Source organism: Panthera pardus, unplaced genomic scaffold, assembly GCF_024362965.1.
Source record: "Panthera pardus isolate Hobbes unplaced genomic scaffold, ASM2436296v1 HiC_scaffold_8, whole genome shotgun sequence".
Classification (NCBI taxonomy): domain Eukaryota; kingdom Metazoa; phylum Chordata; class Mammalia; order Carnivora; family Felidae; genus Panthera; species Panthera pardus.
In genome coordinates, this window is record NW_026527013.1 from 119,371,355 (window position 1) to 119,394,447 (window position 23,093).

Genomic DNA, 23,093 nt, shown 5'->3' on the forward strand with positions numbered 1-23,093 from the left:
CAACTTCAGTAGTACGCAGGCCCTATCAGCACTGTCAAGGTCTGAGGGCAGGGATAAGGAGGGGGTGGGAGAGAGGCAATATAAAGAATTATGGGGTATTGTCCTGACAGCAAAAGCTGGAAAAAAGGGAGGATTATTTATTTATTTTTTTACTTTTTTACATTTTATTTATTTTTGAGAGAGAGAGAGTGAGAGAGCACAAGCGGGGGAGAGGCAGAGAGAAGGGGAGACACAGAATCCGAAGCAGGCTCCAGGCTCTGAGCTGTCAGCACAGATCCCGACGCGGGGCTCAAACTCCCAGACTGCGAGATCATGACCCGAGCCGAAATCAGATGCTCAACTGACTGAGCCACCCAGGGGCCCCTACAAACTAGGGAAGATTTTTAAGGGGTCTGGTAACTGTCCTGTCTCTCAGATCTCAGTCTTAAACACAAGACCTTTGGCTTCCAGACAGTTCGAGGAAAGCCCCCTGCATCAAGAGTCACCAGCCTGCTGTAGCCTTGAGGCTTCTTCACTGTCATCAGTGGGAAGCATCGCCATCAGTTTACATATCTAGTATTGTCACAGTGGGAGAGGTCTCCAAAATAGACGCATTCTAAAGGAAGCTATTTTCCACATACGGAGGCTTTTGTCAACACAGTCAATCAGTTGCAGGCAGTTTTCTGTGCATCTCAGTCACACATCAGAAAACATGGACACTACAACAAGAAAACAATCAGAAGCTTGTGAAACTTAGGAGACAGAATGTTCACTAGCAACGTCCCATAAAGGGTGATTTGACTATTTAGAGGTGAGAACCGGCTAAATGGAAAAAACGATTTTGGAGAATGCCGTGAAGTTTTGGATTTAGGGTTCCTCCACACAGCGTGTGATACGTATGCACACGCATGCACACGCATGCACTTGAAACCTTGCCTGGCTCTGTACCTGGGACCTTCTTGTGAACCATGGGAGGGAGTAACAGGGCATCGCACCGCCAAGCCACAAGGTGTAGGCAAAGAGCAGGGCAGGCAGTGACAAGCCTTGCATTCATTCATTTAGTCATTCAGTCATTCCTCCTCCCCACAGGAAATGTCCTCATGGGAATGTGCCCACAAGCTCCAAGCACAGTGCCTCTTTCTAGTCCTGGCTTTTTCCAAATAAAAACAGGCCACAAGGAAAGGCCATGTTGGAAGCCACTGGCCTTGACACCACTTTCCAGTCCACAGTGGCAAAAGCCTTTGCCAGCATCTAAAGTACCTCTGGCCACGAAGAACAGAAAGTGGCCAGTGCCTTCGACCCCAATCTCGACGACTGGATGTTTTCCCATTTCCATGTTTTCCCATTTTCAACCTTTCCTGGGAAAGGCCTGACGATTTCACATGGTTGTAGGTAGACACAACCTACCTTCTGTTCACCTCAAATGTAACCTTTCACAGTAGGATTGCAAACATACTCATTTAGTAAATACACAAAATGCAAAGAAATTGGCTGACTGTGCTGTAAATGAGTACTTTACACAGGCTAGTTCACTTAATCTTCATCAGCCACTGCATGGGGTAGATGCTGTTATTGTCTTCATTAAACAGAGGCAGAAACTGAGGCACAGTGTCACTGAGCCATTTGTCCACGGTCAAATGGCTGACAAGTGTCAGAGGTGTATATTCAAACCCAGGCAAGCAGGTTCACTATGCTACCCCTCAGATGATCCTCCCTTCAAGAGTTCAGAGCTACTTTAGTGGGGATAATAAGGGCTTACTAACCGATTACATACCCATTTATTTAGTATACTGGGGTGCTGTTTTAAGAAGATAATGCAAATACTATTGTTGGAGCCCCATTCTACACTACGGGTAGTACAGTAACTACCTTATTTTTCTTTCTAAGGACTTTGATCTCTACTAATTAGATGGTTTACAAATCTATCTGACATGAAGCAGCATGGATTTTTTTTACCTTGGTTTTGGAAATGAGGAAACTAACAAGTAGAAACTCACAAGAAACCTGCTGACATTTCAGGGTCAAGAACCACCAAGTCATAGCTACAGTGAGTCACTAGGTCAACAATATTTCATCTCCTAATGGGGCCTCTACAGAAAAATCTGAGTCAACAACAGCAAAGCTGAGGCTCCTAACACCTGAGGAAAGTTCTAAATGAGCCGCTAGTTTAGTACCATCACAAGAATAACTGAATTGGGTCAGATTTCTCTGTTACAGTTTAAGAGGTGTGGTCTGCCTCAGGGCCTTTACACTGTCTGTTCCCTCCGCCTAGACCTTGATGTTCCCCTTGTGTCCTCATGGCTAACTTCCTCCCTTCTGGCAAGGTTTTGGCTTACCTCTTAGCTTCTCGTTCTCAGTGAAGCCTGTCCTGACCAGCCAATTAAAAATGCTAACAATTCCTCCTCTCAATCCACCTTAGCCTGCTCTTTCTCTTTTCCATCCTACTAACCACCTTCCAACATCCTACTTAACTTATTCTTCTGCTGATTGCTTACTATCTCCCACCACTAGAAAATAAACTCCCCAAAGGATCTTTGCCACCAAAAAATACCAAGAGCCTAGAACTGTGCCTGGTACAAAACAGATGCTAAATATTATGACATAAATAAATTCAAAATGCAGAGGAACGTTTACAAATATACCAAATAATCAAATTTAGTAAGAATGGGGACGTCTAAGTGGCTCAGTTAAGCATCCAACTCTTGATTTCGGGTCAGGTCATGATCTCACAGTTTGCGACATCGAGTCCCACATAGGGCCCTGTGCTGCTGGGATTCTGTGTCTCCTCTCTCTATGCCCTTCCGCCCCCCCTCCCCCCACTTGGCATGCACTCTCTCTCTCTCAAAATAAATAAACATTTTTTTTTTTAAATCTAGTAAGGATGATTAAATACTTGCCTTTCTGAAACCAAAAGCCAAAAGATTTCTCTGCACTGGGATGCATGGACAGAGCAGGCATTTCATGAGTCTGTGACATTGACCTTCAGTGCTAATAGTGCCCTTGGTGTTTCTGAGATTCCTAGCTACCAGTTCAGCTTCACCTATCCAGGATGTGCACGTCAAGAGTGTTCCTACAAACTCAAGTACCTACTCACAGTAAGAAGCAAACAAATCTTGATCAGCTTTTCCCGTCTCCAGGAAACAGAGTTGGGCTATGAATGAATTGAGAGCAAGCTGATAGAGAAACACTTCACAATTGCAGGGCTATGGGATTTCTAGGCAATTTGAGGGGAGGGCTTCAGCTGGGATATGGGGGTTGTACACAGAGACAGGTGCTCCAGGACCAACCTAGCGATGAAAGGCAAGGACAGGGGTGCCTGGGTGGCTCAGTCGGTTGAGCGTCCAGCTTCGGCTCAGGTCATGATCTCACAGTTTGTGGGTTCAAGCCCCGCATCGGACTCTGTGCTGACAGCTCAGAGCCTGGAGCCTGCTTCCAATTCTGTGTCTCCCACTCTCTCTGCTCCTCCCCCACTCATGCTCTCTCTCTCTCCTTCAAAAATAAATAAAAACATTGAAAAAAATTAAAAAAAAAAAAAAGGCAAGGACAAACTCTGGAACACAGGTGCTGCACTCCTCCAGGAAGAAGAGAGCTAAGACAGAGGACGGTGAAAAATCACACTTCCCGTGGCTCTACATAGCCCCAAATCCTTTTTCCTATGGGTACAGGAAAATGGTTAAAAACAGGAGCTACGTGTACATATGTAACAGAACAGAGACAGCTATTCTAAACTTAATGCACTTAATTAATCTGAATTAAAAAATACAATTTTAATGAAAACTATGGGCCTCGGGCACTGAAGGCCTTGAAAAATCTGTCAAGCGAGAAACACGCCACAGTCCCATGAGTCTTCATTGCATTATTGCTTAAGAATTTTGACTAGTGCTTAGATAGTAATAACTCAGAAAGGTCCCCAAAATGGAACTACTACCTGAACATATTTCTAGTACTCTCATGATCGCTAACTACAAGCTCCGTGCAAAAATGAAGGATAATATTAACATAGATCTTTTAATAGTCCTTTCAAGCATCTTTTTAATGTGGCCACTCAGTAACAAGGCCGAGAAATCAGTAAGTCAATCAGGAAAAATAAACATCTGCCTCCAAAAACTTATAGCCCAAACCGCAAACAATAAATACCACTTAACAATACACACAGAGCTTTCACTAAATGCTTGGTCTGCTATATCTGCACTCAAGACCCTTCATCAAGTGTATTTATGTGACACTGCCTACTAATCAGGTTGTTTTTATTCTTCCTGAGGTCAGTTCTTACTTGCGCATATAGGGCTGTTTTTGAAAGCCCCCTAAGGGGCCGCTCCTCAATAGAGGCACCCAACAGTTGAAGTTCATCTCTTCATTCAGGGAATTTCAAGTGTTTGTTCATTTTAGCATTTACTTTCCATAAAGTTGGCTGGTTTTAAACTAATTCCAAAGTACAGTCATGGGTAGTCTTGCCACACAGTGTGCCTAAGTCACAACTATTGTTATAAATTTAATTCTTCAATATTTTCATTAAGAGAAAAGAACTAGCCCTTTGGGGAGGGCCCTTAAAAGCTGAGTTTCAGAAAACTTTACAGAACCTTTAGGCCTCTGGAAAAATGTTTACCCAATACTAACAATTTCTGCAAACTTAAAAAGCTTTTTTGATCTACCAACCATTTAAAACCATCTTCTAATTGATTACAAGCTAAATCCTCAAGAAGGAAAACCGCCTTTAATACATTTTAAACTTATATTTTCTTTTAACCAGCTAGTCCAAGCAGGCAGGCAATGTGGGAAAAATTTAATTACTCACCTTAATTACAGTTTATCCTGAAATAACTCTTAGCGAAAGTGAATGGGATATGCAATGACAGCCCTAAGTGGGGCAATATTATTTATTTATATATTTATATAATGTATATTTCTTATGTATATTGTTTTCTATGTGTTATTAAAGGGAAGTAAATTAACTGACAAAATTACTATTGGAACTTTGCATTACTTAAGTGTTACTATTATTTTGAACTGCTCATCATGAAAAATCTGATTTATCCTTAAAGTACCTGCGGTTATGACTATTTAATCATGCTATGAATCAGCAAATTTGTTAAACTCCTGCTTTTAAGACTACCAAAACTTGCCTAATCTCACACCTCCATCGGAGGAAATGGCGTTAACTATCATGTGGATGTTTTAAAACTTTGTAAGTTTCAAAACCTGGACAATTACTCATCAGGATTATCTCTTTAAAGACATTCGGTAGACATTTTCAATGATTATTCCCCATTCCGGAAGCCCCTGCCCCTCTTTTCCTATGCTAAACTAGCATTCAACCCTTATTAAGCACCACTGTGTGCAAAGAGAAAGCACTATACCAAGCAAAAGAGCATAAGGCTCGGCCTCATTTTATTCGTGCATAAATAAACACAGTAGTCGTGATTTATTCTCACAACTTTGTAGGAACGTGAGTTGCATCCACATGGCTGAATCCACAGCATTCATTTGGAAAGGGCTTTCTGGGGTTAATTTACAGGTTCTCCGGATCAGACAGCCCCGATGGGGCATCACGCGGTCCCCTCATCTTCCAGCCCACACGGGACAATTCGTGGGCGCCAGCCACACCTTCTGCAGGTGGCTGGACCGCCGGAGCCAGATGAGCCCGACCCATCTCCCCTCGCAGGGACTCCGGATAGGAGTACGGAAATGCGTGCAAGGACTTCTGCGAATTCAAGGACTTGTTGAAGGGCCCCGGGGTCCTGGGCAGGAAGGGAAGCGGCCTGCCCGCGGGGGGCCCCCTCCCCCGCGGCCACCGAGTCCCCCACGCCCCGGGCGCTGCGCAGGCCGCCGCCGCCGCGGATCCCGGGCGTAGCCGGCGCACCTCGGGCCTAGCACCATTTGAAAGGCAAATCTCAGAGCCGGGGCACATTTAAATGCCCTGCCGCGGCCCCGGGGGATTGCTCTCCAGCACACACAGCCGCAGGGGCCTCCGGGGCCGCCCGGCCTGGGGCGTTGGGCGCGGCCCGCCGGCGCCCCCGGGACCTCAGCCCGCAGCGCCCCGGCGTCCGCGCCAGGCCAGGGCAGGGGCGGGTGCCCAGGGCCCCCAGGCCCGCGTCCCCGGCGGGGCCGAGCGAGCCCCGCGGCGCCGGGAGAGAGGGCTTGAGCGGCGTCCTCCGCCCGCGGCCGCCGGCTCCCGCCCCCTCCCGACGCACCACACCTAGCAACCCGCGCTGACAGGACGCAGTGGCGGCGGCGGCGGGAGGAGGAAGCGGAATGGCTGCCGCGGTGGAGCCACCCCCGCCCCCCCGCTCCCACCTCCCAGCGGCTGCAGCCGCCGCCGAGCCCTGACAGCTCGAGCCGGGGCGGAAGCGGCGGGCGGCGTGCAGCGCCCGCCCCCCGCCGCCCCCGGCGCCTCGGGCCGCCCGGACCACCGGGCCAACTAACTCCGCGCCCCAGCCCAGCGCCGGCCGCCCGGCCCAGCCGCGCCCTCCGCCCCGCGCCCCCTCCCCCGGCGCCCGGCCCCGCCGCCGCATCTCCCCGCCGCCCGGTCCCTCCTCCCGCAGCCCCCGCCGCGGCGCACCCCCACTCCCACCACTTCACCGCCGGCGCGCACGCCCCTCGGAATCCCCCAGCCCGGCCGCCCGCCGGCCCCGGCACCTCGGGGCGCCCGCCCCCCTCCCCCACCCGAGCCCGCTACCCGCTCCCCCCCCCCCCGACCCAGGCACCTCGCGCCTCCGCATCCCGTCACCCCCACGCCCCGGGCTTGCACACACCCTCCCGCCCCGCCGCCGCCTGCCTCCCTCCTGGCCACCCCTGGCCATTCTGGGGTTCTCGCCTGGGCAGGAGTTTCCGCGCGCCGGGCACCCCCGCCCACCCCCGGGCCATTTACCGATGTGGTTGTCCTCGATGTGCTCGATGAGGTCGGCCAGGGTGGGGAAGTGGAGTCCGCAGCCCCCGAATCGGCAGGTATTGGAGAAGAAGGAGGCGGCGGCGATGCCTGTCATGGTGCTACATCGAGAGCCCCCCTGGTGTCGGCTCTGCGAGCGCCGGGCCGGCGGGCGGAGGGAGGGAGGGAGGGAGGCAGGGTGGGGTGAGGAGAGGAGGGGCTGGGGGAGGGGGAGAGAGGCGGGGTGAGGGGAGCGGAGAGAACGGGACGGAGGGAGAGGGGGCTAAGGCGATGGAAGGAGAGCGTAGAGAGACCGGGAGGCAGAGGGGAGGCGGTGGCGGCGGCGGCGGCGTCGGGAGCGGCGGGGGGAGGGTGGGGGTGGGGGGTGAGGCCGCTGCAGCTGGGAGGAGGGACCAGGGCGCGCGGCAACAGCTGTGCGGCCCCAACCTCGGTTCCTGGACTGAGGCCTCACCTGCGAGCTCCTGCCACCAACTTTATCTCTCTCGGCCTGCCCTTCGCAGTTGGTAATACGTGCAATCTGTTTGGAGCTTCCTTGGTTATGTATATTACATTCGTGATATATACACATCTATTAATTACACACGCATCCCCGCGATGAGAACTCAGGGAGCTACCCAGGCCCCACTCGGGGACATTTGTTTGCACTTGGCCACCTGTCTAGGTGTGACACTGACATTCACAGGGGACCCAGGAAAGGTAATTGTGTGCACCTTACTCCTTAAACCTTTTTTTTTTTTTTTGTAAGTCATTTTCTCTGGAGGTTTGTACGAACTAATTGATTTTAATGAAATTTCCCTCTAGGCCAAAAGAAAACCTTAGCTTTATTTAAATTTCAAAATAGATTTCTTGATTGTCAAGTGCATCGCCCGTGTTTTACATATGTACCACGTTTGTTACACTCCCTGCTCCTTTTGGGAAGACAAAAACTAAAATGATTTCATTTTCCCAAATTACAGCACCCCACTGTCCCAGCTCAGTTCTGGGAATTGACCCATCTGTCACCCTGGAAGCAAGACTCTTCAGCAGAAAGAACAGCACAGTGGTTAAGGCTAGGAGTAAAGTCAGGGTCAAGGGACATATTTACTCTTCATCTGAAAGAGAAAAGACTCCTGCAATCAATCTTGATTACACCGTCCTGTGAGCATTTAAACCATAATGTTGACCAGTGAAGCACTTAAGTTGAATATGGTAGCTTCCCTGAAAACCTGCATTTTGCTAAGAATTGGTTCCTTTCTCGTCCCTACCCCACCCCACCCCACCCCATTGCACTCATATTTTTACCTGCAAAGCATGTGATTTCCGATGGCACTTTTCCAGGTGCCTAAAGAACATTACACATTAGTGGCAATCTATGACCCAACAGTGCATTTTTAAATTAATACAGGTATACTGAATTTAGCACTTTTTCTTTCTTAGGAAAATTTCACTTATCTCTGGTGCAGACACACACAGAAATAGTATTCCCCTCTCCCTAAACTGTATTCATCTCCAGTGTTATCGCTAACAGTAAGATTGTTAACACTTTTCAATTGAGTTTTTAGAGTAAAGGCACCACAAAAGTTTTACAAACAAACAGTCATAGCAGTTGGGGACGATCGGTTCCCTCATCCGTGGCATCTCCTCTTCTCGCCCATTCCTTCTTGCCCAGCTCACAAGGTGACAGACTTGTGCTGAGATGAGAGTTGGGTTGCATGAGGCTGGGGCAGTCGTGTCATTGAAGTTCAGTCTGGTGCCAAGAATGGTTCGCTGGGCCCATTGGCGGGTGGGGGCAAGGCCTGGGTGGGCCTGATAATGAGCCAGCGACCCGGTTGGCTGGATACCGGAGCCAGGGCCAGACAAGGGTCTAAAGAGCAGGAGTTAGAATTCTAGATCTTGAATTAGAATTTTGGCAGCTGTGGCTTGCATTCAGCGGCCCAGTCTGGGAAGGCCTCAGGCTGAGAGCAGGCAGAATATCTGGCAGGCACACACCACATCAAGTAACAGGACAGGGAGGGCAACGCAATGCAAAGTTGGCACCCAAACTGCTGCCAGCTTCCCTCTAGAGATAAGTGTTAGGCACCACCACCATGCAGGATCTAGGAAGTATCAAGAGCTTCGGAGAAGTAGCAACTCTGTCCTCTGGAGAAAAAACACTCCGTGTGGAATTATTAACTCCGGGCGAGAGAGTTCAGAGGTGGAAAGTGCCTGAAATGTGCAGATAAAAGACAAGGAAGTAAGGAGGCTGCATTTCACGAGTGCACCAAGTGATAGGCCACACTTAACAAATAGAGGTGTTTTTTTTTTTTAATGAAATGAGCCAAAATAACATAAATCAAATTTTTACTTTTTAAGATTTAATTTTTTTTTTACCTTAGGCCATTATTCATATTATTTATAGTCCACTCTATTCATTCTTTTTATATGCACTGAAGCTCTGCTTATGTGACATTCTCATAATTTTGTTTTAAATCGGTGCACTCTAGGTTATTTCTGGCCTTTATATTAGATACATGATCATGAGCTATTAGAGCTGGGAACATACTCTCTCTCAGGCCCACTGATACTATAGATATGGTATATTGAGGTCAAGGACATGGAGTGAGTTCTCCCCAGGCTCACACAGTTTCCTCTCTGTATTCAAAGTGCATTCAGTAAGGCATCAACAGACAATAAAAGAACAAAGATACAGTGACCACAGGCAAACTTTAAAAAAATTACAGTAGCTTGCTTACATTATGTACTTACATTTAAAAGTGTTTATTTTAGGGGTGCCTGGGTGACTTAGTTAGTTAAGCATCCAACTTTGGCTCAGGTCATGATCTCACAGTACATGAGTTCGAGCCCGGCATTGGGTTCTCTGCTGTCAGTGCTGAGACTGCTTCAGATCCTCTGTCCCCCTCTCTGCCCCTTCCTCTCCGGTTTTCAATATCTCAAAATAAATAAACTTTTTAAATAAAAAAAAAATAAGTAAATAAGTAAAAGTGTTTATTTTGGGGGTGCCTGGCTGGCTTAGTCAGTAAAGCATATGACTCTTGATCTGGGGGGGGGGGGTCACGAGTTCAAGCCCCATGCTGGGCCTAGAGCTTACTTAAAAAAAATTTTTTTTTTTAACTTGAAAAATAAATGTGTTTGTTTTAAGGGTGTCCCCTCAGATAAAGTCAACACTAGGCTATAAAAATATAGAGAATAAACATTTCAACCTTAGTTATATCCAAGACAAAGCGATGGCTGATAAACCTCTACATTTACAAAAAAATATTTGTCTGCCTGATTTGAGTGGCAAAAATATTTCAAAGGAGAGGGAGAGTGAGAGAACTGAGGAGTTGGATGGGATAGTGGCTATGGCCAGAAGACTTCCCTGGGTTTTTAAGTCCTTCTTCTTGCACACCCTTTGCTTTTCCCCAGGGCACTGTGCCCCCCAACGCATAGGCCCAAAGTATGAATTTCGTGGCCACGTAGCTTGGTATTACAAATGATATGGGATCCAGTAGCAGTCTCCCTCAATCCAGCACGGCCATGGTCCACGGGCTGATACAGCTGCCAGCAAAGTGTCAATCCATTGGTCTAACGGAGCCAAGTGAAGCCACCAGGGAATTGTGCTTCAAATAATTGGCCTCCACATATGCGAATCAGTTAATTTAGGGATATTCTGATCAAAACCGTATACTTCCCGTGCCCTGAGTGGACATCTGTTAGCATGACAAGAGGATGCCTATGAACATTGGGTTGTGTTTTAAATCGAACTCTCCACACTGCCTTCGATTCTAGCTTCCTCGGGTTTTCTGGGTCATTCCCCAGGTCCCTTTTAAGTTGCTTTTCAGGTCCACTGGATGTAAACAAGCTCATAAGTGGATTGAGGCATTCCTTTTACTGCCACCACTACATAGACTAAACAGATCATGAGCTCAGGTCTTCTTCAACTCATGCCAGTCTATGATCACTAAAAATGGCAGGGGCGCCTCGGTGGCTCTGCTGGTTAAGCGTCCAACTCTCGATTTCGGCTCAGGTCTGATCTCGCCATTCGTGAGTTCAAGCCCTGCGTCGGGCCCTGTGCTGGCAGTTCAGAGCCTGGAACCTGCTTTGGATTCTGTGTCTTCCTTGCTCTGCCCTTCTTCTGCTCACACTCTGTTTCTCCCTCTCTCTCTCTCTCGCACACGCACACAAAAATAAATGAACATTAAAAAATTTTTAAAAAAAAAGATTGGCAGCTCTTGGGGCACTTGGCTGGCCTAGTCAGTGAAGCATGCAACTCTTGATATCAGGGTTGTGAGTTTGAACCCCCACATGGGGTTAGAGATTACTTAAAAATAAAATCTTAAAAAAAAAAAAAAGAAAAGCGTGGCAGCCCTTGAAGAAGACTCAGGCTGTCACTTCTGTCAACAGCAACCTTTGCCTTGACAGGATGTTTTCTTCAGGCTTCACCTTCTTCCATGGAAGAGGACGTCCATTCCAAATTTTCTTTTTTTAAATTTTTTTTTTTAACGTTTATTTATTTTTGAGACAGAGAGAGACAGAACATGAGCAGGGGAGGGTCAGAGAGAGAGGGAGACACAGAATCCGAAACAGGCTCCAGGCTCTGAGCTGTCAGCACAGAGCCCGACGCGGGGCTCGAACTCACGGACCGTGAGACCATGACCTGAGCCGAAGTCGGCCGCTTAACCGACTGAGCCACCCAGGCGCCCCCCAAATTTTCTTTTTTAACATTTATGCAACAAGTCTTTGAGTTTTTTGTACCGATTTGACTCCAGCTCAGAAGCGAGCCAGATTTATCTGCTCTTTGGTGATTAACTCCCATTTTGCCTAGATTTAAGTGTTGGCCTTAGAATGAGTAATGGGGGTTCTCCAGTTGGATGCCACCAGTGACCAATCCTCACAGGTGTTACCCCTTAGCTCTCTACCTGGCTGCTTCTGCCTCATTAACTATATACATGGTTCTGGCATTTCCATTTCCAGCCCCTCGCAGGCTTTCTTCAGAACTAAATCAATGAGACACTCAACCCATGACTGGAGTTCTAATTGAGCATCCCGGGTTCGCTCTCCTACTGCAGTCTGCTACACTGCCTTCCAGACAGTAGCTCCAAATCCAAATCTGATGGGGTTTGGCCACCCAGCCTGAGCTTTAAATATGGCCGTAAGAGCCGCCAGCCGCTCATGATTTCATTCGTTCCTTTAACATAGTTTGATGGAACAGCTATGTGAGGCTTTTGCTGCACGACTCCAGAAGGCATTATTTACATAGGCACCTGCATGGACAGTGACCCCAGGATTTGTACTTCTGTGTAGCCTGATCCACTGTGCAAGATACCAGCCTGTTGCCTTGGCCACCCTTTCCTCCTTTTCCCTTTCCCTCCTTTCCACCTTGGGCTCGCTCAGGGGATCACTCTTGTTGCCATTGACTATAATCAAGTCACTAAGGCACCACTGCTTGAAAAACACTGCGCAGCCTTTTTGCCCTGACATGTGCCTTTAGGTATTATTGATCCTTACCCAGCAATGCTCGGTGTTAAAGATTTTCTATCCCTTCAAAGACTGCCGGCACCTTTTTTGTCCTAGCTTTTTGAGGTTTCCTCAGCTCCCACTTTACAATTCTTTTGCTCTAGAACTCAAACAAGTGTCAGAGAAGACTGGGCCAGAGGCTCGAGTTGGGAACACAGCTCCGTGATCTCACGTCCCCTGCTAGAGTCCCTTAGCATTAAGCCTCCCCATCAGAATAAGCTTTCTGCTCAATGCTGTCCATAATCCGATCTCTGCATAAGCCTTCCAAACTTTCCTCCAGCAGTTCCCTCACATGGACCGGCAGTTCAGTATGGTCCCAACCAGTTTTCCAAATGTACTCACTGTACAGGCACAGGCCACTTCGCCTTTGCACGTGTTCTGTCCCCCCACCAAAGACGCATCAGCAGATCAGCCGGTCACCTCCTGCAAGAAGACTTTCCTACATCCTGCCTCCTCTTTCTTCCTGGCTAAGCTACATGCTTATTATCTGTGCTCCAGCCAAGCTCTCCCTGTGTTTGACTTTTTTTTTTTTTTCAGCTGTTGGCTTACTGGTCTTTCTTCTCTAGACCGGTGGTTCCCAAACCTTTTTAATCAAGAACTCCATCAACAACAACAAAAAATTTACACCTTGATCCCATAAATATTTACATTCTTATTTATAAATTACAGAAAGGCACTCCTATCCAAATATAGTATGTACATTATAAAACAAGTCAGACAGTTTAAGAAGATAACTTTTTGGGGGGTGTCCAGGTGGTTCAGTCGGTTGAGCATCCAACTTTGGTGCAGGTCACGATCTCAGTTCCTGAGTTGGGGGCCACATTGGGCTCTGTGCTGACAGCTCGGAGCCGAGAGCCTCCTTCAGATTCTCCTCTCTCTCTGCCCCTCCCCCCTTGTGTTCTGTCTCAAAAGTAAATAAATAAACATTTTTTTTAAGAAAAGAAGGTCACTTTTTTTTTTTTTAGAGAAAGAGCACATGTTCAGGTGAGGAAGAGTAGCTGAGGGAAAGAGCGAGAGAGAGAGAGAGAGAGAGAGAGAGAGAGAGAGAGAGAATCTTAAGCAAGCTCTACACTCAGCGTGGAGTCGGATGTGGGGTCAATCCCATGACCCCAGGATCATGACCTGAGCTGAAATCAAGAGTCAGATGCTCAATTGAGTGAGCCACGTAGGTGCCCCTTTTTAAAAAAACAGAACTGGAAGGTCTACTATCTCCATCCCACACCCCGGGATATTGTCGGGTCCCCCTCCCAGGATGAATGCATTCTGCTTTGGAGGCCACTAGTCCTAGTCTCCTTGAGAAAGGAGACTATCTTTCATCCTGCCCGCACATAGTGTTCGGTACAAGTCGTACGGGGGTATAACTCAGCATGCGATAAGGCAACGCACGAAGATTTCAGTTTTCAGTGCTGAAGCAGTTTCTAACAATTTGCTACCCTTCTTCTCTTATGTAGCATCAGGAAAAGATAGTCTTCCATCACCTCTCAGCTTGGATAGATTACAACTGTTATACCTTGCCACGATCATGGCCTAACCTTCGGCGAGATTTTTTTTTTTAGGTCTAGCACAGTGTCACTGCACTGTACCCCTAACAGGCATTTATGAAGTGCTTGTCTCATTGGTTTTGATGACACTGGTTTCCTAGTCTCTGCTGATGCAGACAAAGCCATTCAACTGGACAGAGATAAGCGGGGAGGCATTGAGCCATGACGGGAGATCTGACACTTGCTCTCCTTTTATTTGACTGACTAGGACACCTTTCCTTTCACAGATGTTCAAGTTCATGATAACGATTGTTTTAAATAACAATTACCACCATTCATTGAGTGCCTACTGTTGTGTCAGGCATTAGACGAGATATCTTGAACATAGATCAGTTTTTAAACCCTATGTTATGCTCCAATTATGGGTAAGAAAGAACAAGACCCAGGAAACTAAAGCAACTTCCTAAGACCCATAAAGCTAAAGAGTTCTAGAACTAAAATTTGCACCCAGGTCTGTCTGACTCCAGAGTCTTTGCTGTTAACATAATATCTGTACCCGAATCGGGGTGTTATAGGTAATTTTCCTTCTCTCCCCTTGAATCCGAAGAAGCTGGCCTCTTGACCACAGGCAGGACCATGCTCACATCCATCACAGACGTTTAAGATTGAGGGGCAAAAGTGGCCCAGTTTGCCAAAGGCACTTAGTAGAGGGCACTGAGGGTCAGGATGGGGTATTGATGGTGGAGAGGCCTTGGTGTCTCCACCAGGTATCGACACTCTTGGCTTGTCTTTTCCCTTGCCTTCTCCTCTGGAATGCCCTTTCATTCCTGTTCCCCGATGTCTTCTTTTAAAATTGAACTTAATAGAGAAGAAAGACTTCGAGAAGATACCCTTGTTTTGCTCTTTGGCTGGTTCCTGACTTACCCTTTATGGTGTACCTTCCCACCGTTGATCTTGAGGTGGAGTGGAGAAGGTAGGCATGACCCATCCCGTGCAAAGGTGACTCTGTTTGCTTTGGTCATCCTCTTTGTCTTCGTCCCCTGTCTGTGTCATGACTCTAACCACGTTGCTTTTCAGCCAATTGTTTGGCATCATCATATTTCCTGTTGCAGTTTTAGTTCCCGGAGCCGCAGAGCCAACAGCCCTGCCGACCGTCATCTCAGAGGCCTCTGCATCTCAGGCCCTTCTTTTCTAGGGCTGGACCCATGCGGAGACCCCTTCTGCCTTTGAGAAAACAGACCCAGATTCCAGGAGTACCTCCAGGAAGGCCGTTTGCCTTGGTTGTGTAACTAAATTTACCTTTCTATAATTTTCATCTCATTATGCTTTTGCTGACATAAAGGATCCTTCTCTATAGCACCTCAAATATTTCTCAGCTTTTTATTGATCTTGGAAGTCTCAAACTCCGAAGCCTTAAGAGCCAGGCAGGGGAAATGATGAGAGAAGACAGCAGTGTGTGAGTGCACTTGTACGCATCGTGTGAACGGTGGGGACAAGGGGAACCTGGAGAGCACTGTTCTCCTAAAACACTGGCAGGCAAAGTCCCATCTGCAGGCCACATCTGAGCCACTAGCTGGCAATCTCCGTTTTTCCTTCCATGCCACAGTGCAAAACTTAGATTACTTTTATTGTCCCACTAGCCCAAGACTATTGACATTAATTATTTCTAAATTTCTCACCACCATGAGATTAGACGCAATCTAACTCTTGGTGCAAATACTTCAAAAAGGACCCTTTGCACCTTAAACAGATCTCCAAGCTGATGTCAGAGCTGCCCAGGTAATGGTCATCGTATCAAAGGGAAGAATATTTGCTAAGGGCTTTTCTCCAGGCTAGAATACTTCTCGGTTCTCCGTTGTCCTCTCATGTTTCCCAGTGCAGATCAGTCTTAAGAGAATTAATTTTCAACAAGCCGAGTATGTGAGTCGTCCCAATGTATCTAACATGAGGCCTGTATATATAAAGATCATACTTAGGAGCACCTGGGTGGCTCAGCTGGTTGAGCGTCTGACTCTTGATCTCAGCTCAGATCATGACCTCAGCTCAGATCTTAATCTCAGCGCCCTGAGTTCAAGCCCCGTGTTGCCTGCCGCATTGGCTATGAAGCCTACTTTAAATAGATAGATAGATAAGACAATAGTTTGTAGTGCCTGACCAGTCTCCAGCTATACTTTAAAAATAAAGAACGGGGTATCTGACTGGCTCAATCAGTAGAGCATGCAACCCTTGATCTCCGGGTTGTGAGTTCAAGCCCTACATTGGACATAGAGTTTACTTAAAAAAATAATAATAGTAACAATAAATAAAAGTAATTAACAAAACCTTTCAGTGGGTAGGTTTGGTCTTTCCAATCCATGAATGCCCTCAACTGGGTCTGCAGTTCAAAGGCATTTTGCCTTGAAGCTGTTAGTTCTCTTTAACATTGTGTAATCAAACATTTTAGACTACAGTTAATCTTTGCTGTCAGAGCTAACTCCTGACTCCAATTTCTTTCTCTTCCCTCTTTCTCCCACCAGCCCTACGAATACCCCCTCCCCAGTCCTACACAACACCCATCTTTCTCCACCTGCTTCCCTCATGACCCACACCCCCCAGTCGTTTGGTATGGCGTTTGAGAAAGTTGCACCAGAGAAGAGAATTTAAGAAAGAAACACAGGAAGAAGGAAATTGGGACAGAAAACCAAAAAAAGGGCAGAAGCAAACTTCGAGAACAGCTTTCTGTGTTTTGTCTCTCAGGTTCGCTCAAAGTCCTGCAGCAGAGAAATGCTCCCTTCAGGCAACCCCCACTCAGCCTCCCAGCCCTCTGATCTGCAATCAAATTTGCATCTTTCTTGTCTTTCTTACTCGGTTCTCTGGTCCAAAGGACCGATCAGAGGAAAATTTCAGCATCAAAAAGACATAGATCCCAACAGTAGCTCTGTCACTTATAAGCCAATGACCTTGGCGATGACAGTTACTTCAATCTGTCTGAGATTTATCTACAAACTGGATGTAACAGCACAGATCCTACGCAGCTCCTGGAGATGGGATGAGATGCCGCCTGTGAAAACACCCTGGAAACTGTAATATGCTAATCAAAGATGAGGCATTATCATTATTATCTCTGAATCCAGTGCTGCAGATGCTATGGTGCGCGGTCATCTTTTCGCCAAACGTCCTTAGATTTCTTGGAGAAGGGGGTGGGTGTTACAGTCTGGTACAGCAGTGAGGCAGAACTTTATGTTTTAGGAGGGGAGTTGGCATTTGAAATGGCCATATATTGCTACTTCTAAGATATCATGAGGACGTGAAATCACTTTGGAGCGGACCTACTCTGTTCTGGAATGATCCATTTGAGTGAATCCTTTTATTTGTATAAGCACAGTAAGAGTAAGCATCCGTTATTCGGGGAGAAGCGCAACAGTTGTTTTTGTTTGTTTGTTTTGTTTGTTTGACTAGAGCTTGGGGCTTCAACTCTGCAGGCAGATGGGGTCTTGTTGCCAAAGTGAATGGTTCAGGAGGAGGGCAATGTGCCCAGAAGTTTCCATCAGAATTAAGCTCTGGGTTTTTATTCAGTGGTTATCTGGATGGAGGCCAGCTCTCTTCTCATTTGAACAAGGAAGCATGTGGCCCAGGTGATGCTAGCAGACATCCTCCATCCCATGAGGGACTCTGCCTGAGGATGAAACCAACAGAGAGGAATGCAGAGTTGAGAGATTTTAGAGAAACTGAACTGGAGCTCTGATAGAACTGTGCCTGAAGCCCACGTTAGTCTTAAGAATTACATGAGCCAGTGAGTCACCCTTGTTGTCTAAGCCAGGTTATTTGGGGCTTTATGGTACTAGATGCTGATGGCAAAGTCATCCTAAATGGCACAGAGTTTGAAGGTTTCTAGAGAAAGTGCAAACCCGTTACATAGCGTTCAGTGAGCTTACTGAAAAGAAGTTGCCAAGTCTAATCTTTCCCACTGAGGTTCCCGGTTTTGAGAGTGCCTCTGGTGGGCTGAGGCATGCTGCCTAAAATAGCTGATGGGAGGGACATTGCTGGAGGGGGTGGGTGTCAACCACAAGGCCTGAATTGTTATAAGGGAAGGCAGGCTGGAGTGGCCCTAGCATATGGATATGGATAAAGCTATCACAAGGTTGATGGACATGAATAACTATGGTCCATGATTATGCCCACGTTCCGTTTTTAGTAGATGCCGCCACACCATTTTCCAAAGCAGATTTACCAGTTTGCATATTCAGTGTCAATGTTTGCAAGTTCTCAGAGCTTTTTACTTTGATTCTGCCCACAGGCTAATAAACGAGGTATTCTGATTTTACCAGAGCACAGCAGTTTCCAAACAGCAAATATAAAGGTTGCTGCCAGAATGAGACATACTAAAAAAGGCACACACACACACACACACACACACACACACACACACACACACAGAGAAACACACAAAAGCATAATAATTCAAGTAGCAGAGCAATTTGGGGTGATGATTTAAAGGTAAATACATTTCAATTATCTTAATTAAGTCATAAACAGTGCAAGTGTAACCCAAGTGCCTAAGGAATTGCTGATTCTAACAGTTCTCTGTGAACGGGAGGACCTCCGCCCTCCATCAGAATTTCCCTTCATAATGTATATAGTGGGCTTGGGGAAGGAGTGTGTGATGTGTGTGTGTGTGTGTGTGTGTGTGTGTGTGTGTGTGTGTGTGTGTGGTGAAGGGAGGGGAAATGGCAAGAATGGTGGTTTTCTACACAAGTAGCAGACAGTTAAAAATATTCCATTACAGAGACACCTGGGTGGCTCAGTCGGTTGAGTGTCCGACTCCTGATTTCATTCAGGTCAGGATCTCCTGGTTCGTGGGTTTGAGCCCCACATTGGGCTCTGCACTGACAGCTGTGGAGCCTGCTTGGAATTCTCTCTCTCCCCCTCTCTCTGCCCCTCCTCTGCTTGCCCTCGATCTCTCTTTCTCAAAATAAATAAACATACATTAAAAAAATATTCCGTTCCATTAAATTATTTAGTAAATGCTGATGAAACAGGCACCCAGGTTCCATAAGATCTCCACTAATACTTGGTAATTTTTTTTTGTTAATTGCTGCTTGAAAGAGTGTTTCAGCTTTCTGAAAAAGTAATTACATTAGACTTAGTTAACCAGTGGCAGCAGCTTGTAAAACATGAAGGGTTTACTTGAAAACAGTGGAGAGAATTGATATACATTTAACTGACACAATAGTCTCATTTAAATATGGATTTACTAAAAAGCAAACATTCAAACTGACAAAATTCTGCATGTTCATTCAAGTAGTACCTAATTTAATCCTATATTATCTTTCATGGGCTCCATCCTTGGGGTCGGGAGTGGCAACCCCATGAAATGATTTCTTCGTTCTCAACTTGATGTCTTTCACCTCCTACTGTGTAGGCTTTCAGATATGCTAGGTGAGTGGTATTATTATCTGTCGGTACTATATGCTGGCCTTCAGAAGCTAATGAACAGACCTGAGGAAATTCTGGCTGCTTCTGTGGGCTTTTTTTCTGCTCTATATGTGGTCATTTCCAGCAACTCACATTTTCATCCGTTCAGAGACATCTTGTGGCAGACATTCCTAGGTACCTATCCAGTGTTTATTCTTGCCTTGCTCCTGAACAGATTTTGTTAAGGGAAACAGTGTGTCCTGATTAAACCCAACATTCCCAGGCTCCCTGGAAGATAGGGGTAGCCCCATAACCAAGTTCTTGTTATTGAGATATGAGTGAAGTCATCGGGTGGAGCTTCTGGGAAAGCTTCTTAAGAACCATACTGACTCAACCACTGGGCACCATTTTCACTTGGCCCTTCTTTATTTCTGCTTTCCAAGAACACAATGTGATAGCTGGAACTCTAGCAGCTATCTTATGAACACGAGGATAGGGGGGTCACACTCTAACATGGTATTCTGGAACTGCCACATCAGTCTGGACTGCCCACCTCTGGAATTCTCACTTTGTGAGACAAATTAACTCCTGTGTTATGTAAACCACTGCTTCTCTGGTTTCTATTACTCACAGTCAAGTGCGATTCTGGTATTCTAAATATTCATTCAGCATAATCCTTTATTTGATTTGTTCAACATTTTACAATTGTCTTTGAACAGAAGCCATTCAACAGAGATGGGTACAACTCATTCAGGTTCCCTGGACTGGATATTGAAAGATTAAGCTTTAAAGGCTCCACCACCAAGCTGAATTATCCACTATGAAACCAGGGACTGAGTGGAAGGACAAATCCTCTACTCCGAGGTAGTACTGGGAAGTCCACAGGGTAGAAGCAAAGGTTGAGGTCTGAGAGTTGTCACAACAGAACTCTCAGCCTGTTGTCATGGCGGCAAGGAAAGAGCCTTGGCAATATGGCGGAACAAATACGAGGCTTCCTCCTGCCTTTACACGGGGTCTTGTAGCCCTCTCTGTTTAATCAGGCTCCCCTGAATCTAAATATCAAGATCTTTTGGCAGGTGTAAATTGTTCTGTGATCAGTCCATAGACCCCTCTCGGTTCATCTGCCTTTCCCACCTGGTTAAACTTGGGATGGTTTTTCTAGCTCCCCTCCCCACCCAATACCACCACCAGTAGTGAGAGGTTGTGAGAGGAACAACAGAAAAGACCACTGTGGAGGGTACCATTCCCTCTCCATCTATAGATCTCTCACGCCATTTTCTCCGCCCCTCTGCTTCTATTTTGTTTCCCCATACCATCATTTGATTAATAAAAGTAGAATGTCTGTCAATAGAAAATGTTTGTAGATGCCAAAGCAGGTCAACTGCATACTGAAACATTTTTGTGAAGTACAACTTCCAGGGGCGCCTGGGTGGCTCAGTCGATGAAGCGTCTGACTCTTGATTTCAACTCAGGTCATGACGTCACGGTTCATGGGACGGAGCCCCTCGTGGGGCTCAGCGCTAACGACGCAGAGCCTGCTTGGGATTCTCCCTCCCTCTCTTCCCCTCCCCACTCCCCCCCCTTTTCTCGCTCTCTTTCAAAACGAATACATTTTGTTAAAAGGTAAAACTTCCAGAAGCAGTTTTATAGATGCACCACTCTAAAGCCAACTCAAGATTCAGGCAAGAAGAGAAAAAGAAGAAAGAAATGAGTTCAAACTTAAGCAAGTCTGACCTACTAGCCTGGCAAAGAAATGAACCTACTTCCAAAACAAGAACATTTTCTACATTCTGCCAGTTATTAAGTTAATTACCTGCTCCATGCCCCTTAGCACTGCTATCATTTTGGTAATGGTGTGGCTTTAAACTTTTCACTCTTTTGTGGTTTCTGAAGCTGAGCTGCAGCCAGCTTTTCAAACTACTTTTAACTCAAAGAGCCCCTTCGGCGTGTCATAGATGTCAATGCGATTGGCGGCAGGTGTTCCCCCAGGCCACCGTGCTAGGGCAGAGGCAGAGTGCTAATGAGGACAGAGGCTCCTATTCTGAGTCCCAGATCCCACATCTCTCCTCCTTTGGACCCAAACGAGACAGGGAAAGGCTGAGGGCCCTGTAATGGCTTTTCTTCCTGCCGGTTCAACATTGGCCCCTGGCAGCCTCACCCAAAGGGTCCTGTGGCTTTTGTAGAGTCTCTGAGCGGTCATGGTACCACTCTGCTTTGGCCCCTGCCCTAGAGCCACATCAGGGTCATCCAGGCCTTTTCTACCCTGGGAGCACAGATGGGGGGGGGGTCCCAGCAATACGGAGCACCTAGGGCTGTCCCTGGACCTGTCGTCTTTCCAGACACGCTTAGGTGGTCCCTTTTCTCTGACTCCCCCGGCCATACAGGATCTGTCACTGGGGCAGATGGACTAGTGACATTTGTCTGAATCCCTTTGCGGGGGGCACCTGAGCTCCATACCTCAGGTCGCAATAGCACAACTGCTGAGCATTTGAATCACTTCATCCTTCTAAACTTCAGTTTATTTACCTGGAAGATGGGACTAAATAAGGGTACCTTGAGGTGCCTGGGTGGCTCAGTCGATTAAGCATTTGACTCTTGACTTCGGCCCAGGTCGTGATCTCTCGGTTCGTGGGTTCATGCCCCGCGTCTGGCTCTGAGCTCCCACTCTCTCCGCCCCTCCCCCGCTGGTGCTCTCTCACGTATAAATAAATCGTTTTTTAAGCGGTACCTTTACATTGCAGCCATTATCACAACAGCTACCTTTTTTTCCATTTACTACACGAGGTGTATGGCTTAACGGGTAAGCATACAGCCGGCAACACCAAATCGCCTGTGGTAAAGTCCTGCCTCTGCTACTGAATTCGTGAACGACCTTGGCAAGTTGCCTGAGTGCTCTGTACCTCAGTTTCTTCATCCGTAAAATGGGACTAATGACAAACCTGCCTGATGGAGCTCTCCTGGAGATTAAGGGAGCTAATAACATACTGTGGAATTAACATAATGAGTGCCACAAGCTTTGACAAGCACAGTGACAAACCGTGTTCACCTTCACCACATAAGAATCATTATTCATTCCTATTTGCAGATAAATTGAGGTCTAGAAAGATTAAATGATTCAAATGTTAAGCACCTGCTTTTGCGTGCTTTTTGAAAAAATATTTTTAACATCTATTCATTTTTGAGAGACAGACAGAGCACAAGCAGGGGAGGGGCAGAGAGAGGCAGACACAGAATCCAAAGCGGGCTCCAGGCTCCGATGTGTCGGCACAGAGCCCGATGCGGGGCTTGAACTCACGAGCCGTGAGATCCGACCTCAGATGCTTAACCGACTGCACCACCCAGGCACCCCATACTTTTGCCAGCTTTTGAGGACCTAGGTCTCCTCTTCTTCCTTTGCTTTGAGAAACGCTGGATCCAAAAGGTCAGGGGTCAGCAACACCTCACTTCCCTGACGTCAGGCCTACAAGCCATTTCTTCACATGTCAAACCTAACCTGAAAATTCACCTGCCCACGTTTCCCAGAGCTGACTCCCAATGGCCCCCACAGTGAGGCTCCTTCCTCCCTGGACCACGTCCGTCGTTGGCGGGGGGGGGGGGGGCCCAGGCTCCTCAGGGAAATGCCCTGGGCCAAGGGAGGCACCTCACTAGAGAGAGAGGAGCGCCCTCTCCGCTGAGGGAGGCCTCCCGACCAGGCACAACATCTTGCTCGCCTTGGGTGCTGACCACACCGCGGTGTGAGAGCGGCAGCGAACTGTTCCCTTTTTGTGCAGTTCACACTCAATAATTAGCTCCAGCTTCACTACCTTAGATTTCCTGGTCGAGGCTCCTGGCTCACAAAACTCAAGGCCCCTTCTGACACTTTCTTCTCAGCACTCTTT

General features: G+C 47.1%; 1 protein-coding gene across 1 annotated transcript in view; it reads right to left on the reverse strand.

The window, feature by feature from the left end:
- Positions 1–7,203, reverse strand: part of JAZF1 (JAZF zinc finger 1) — a 343,459-nt gene extending 336,256 nt beyond the window's left edge. Inside the window, exon 1 of the mRNA XM_053897459.1 lies at positions 6,848–7,203. Coding sequence (XP_053753434.1) covers positions 6,848–6,962 — 115 coding nt within the window. The 5' untranslated portion in view covers positions 6,963–7,203. The remainder of the gene's footprint in view (positions 1–6,847) is intronic.
- Between the last annotated feature and the right edge of the window lie 15,890 nt (positions 7,204–23,093).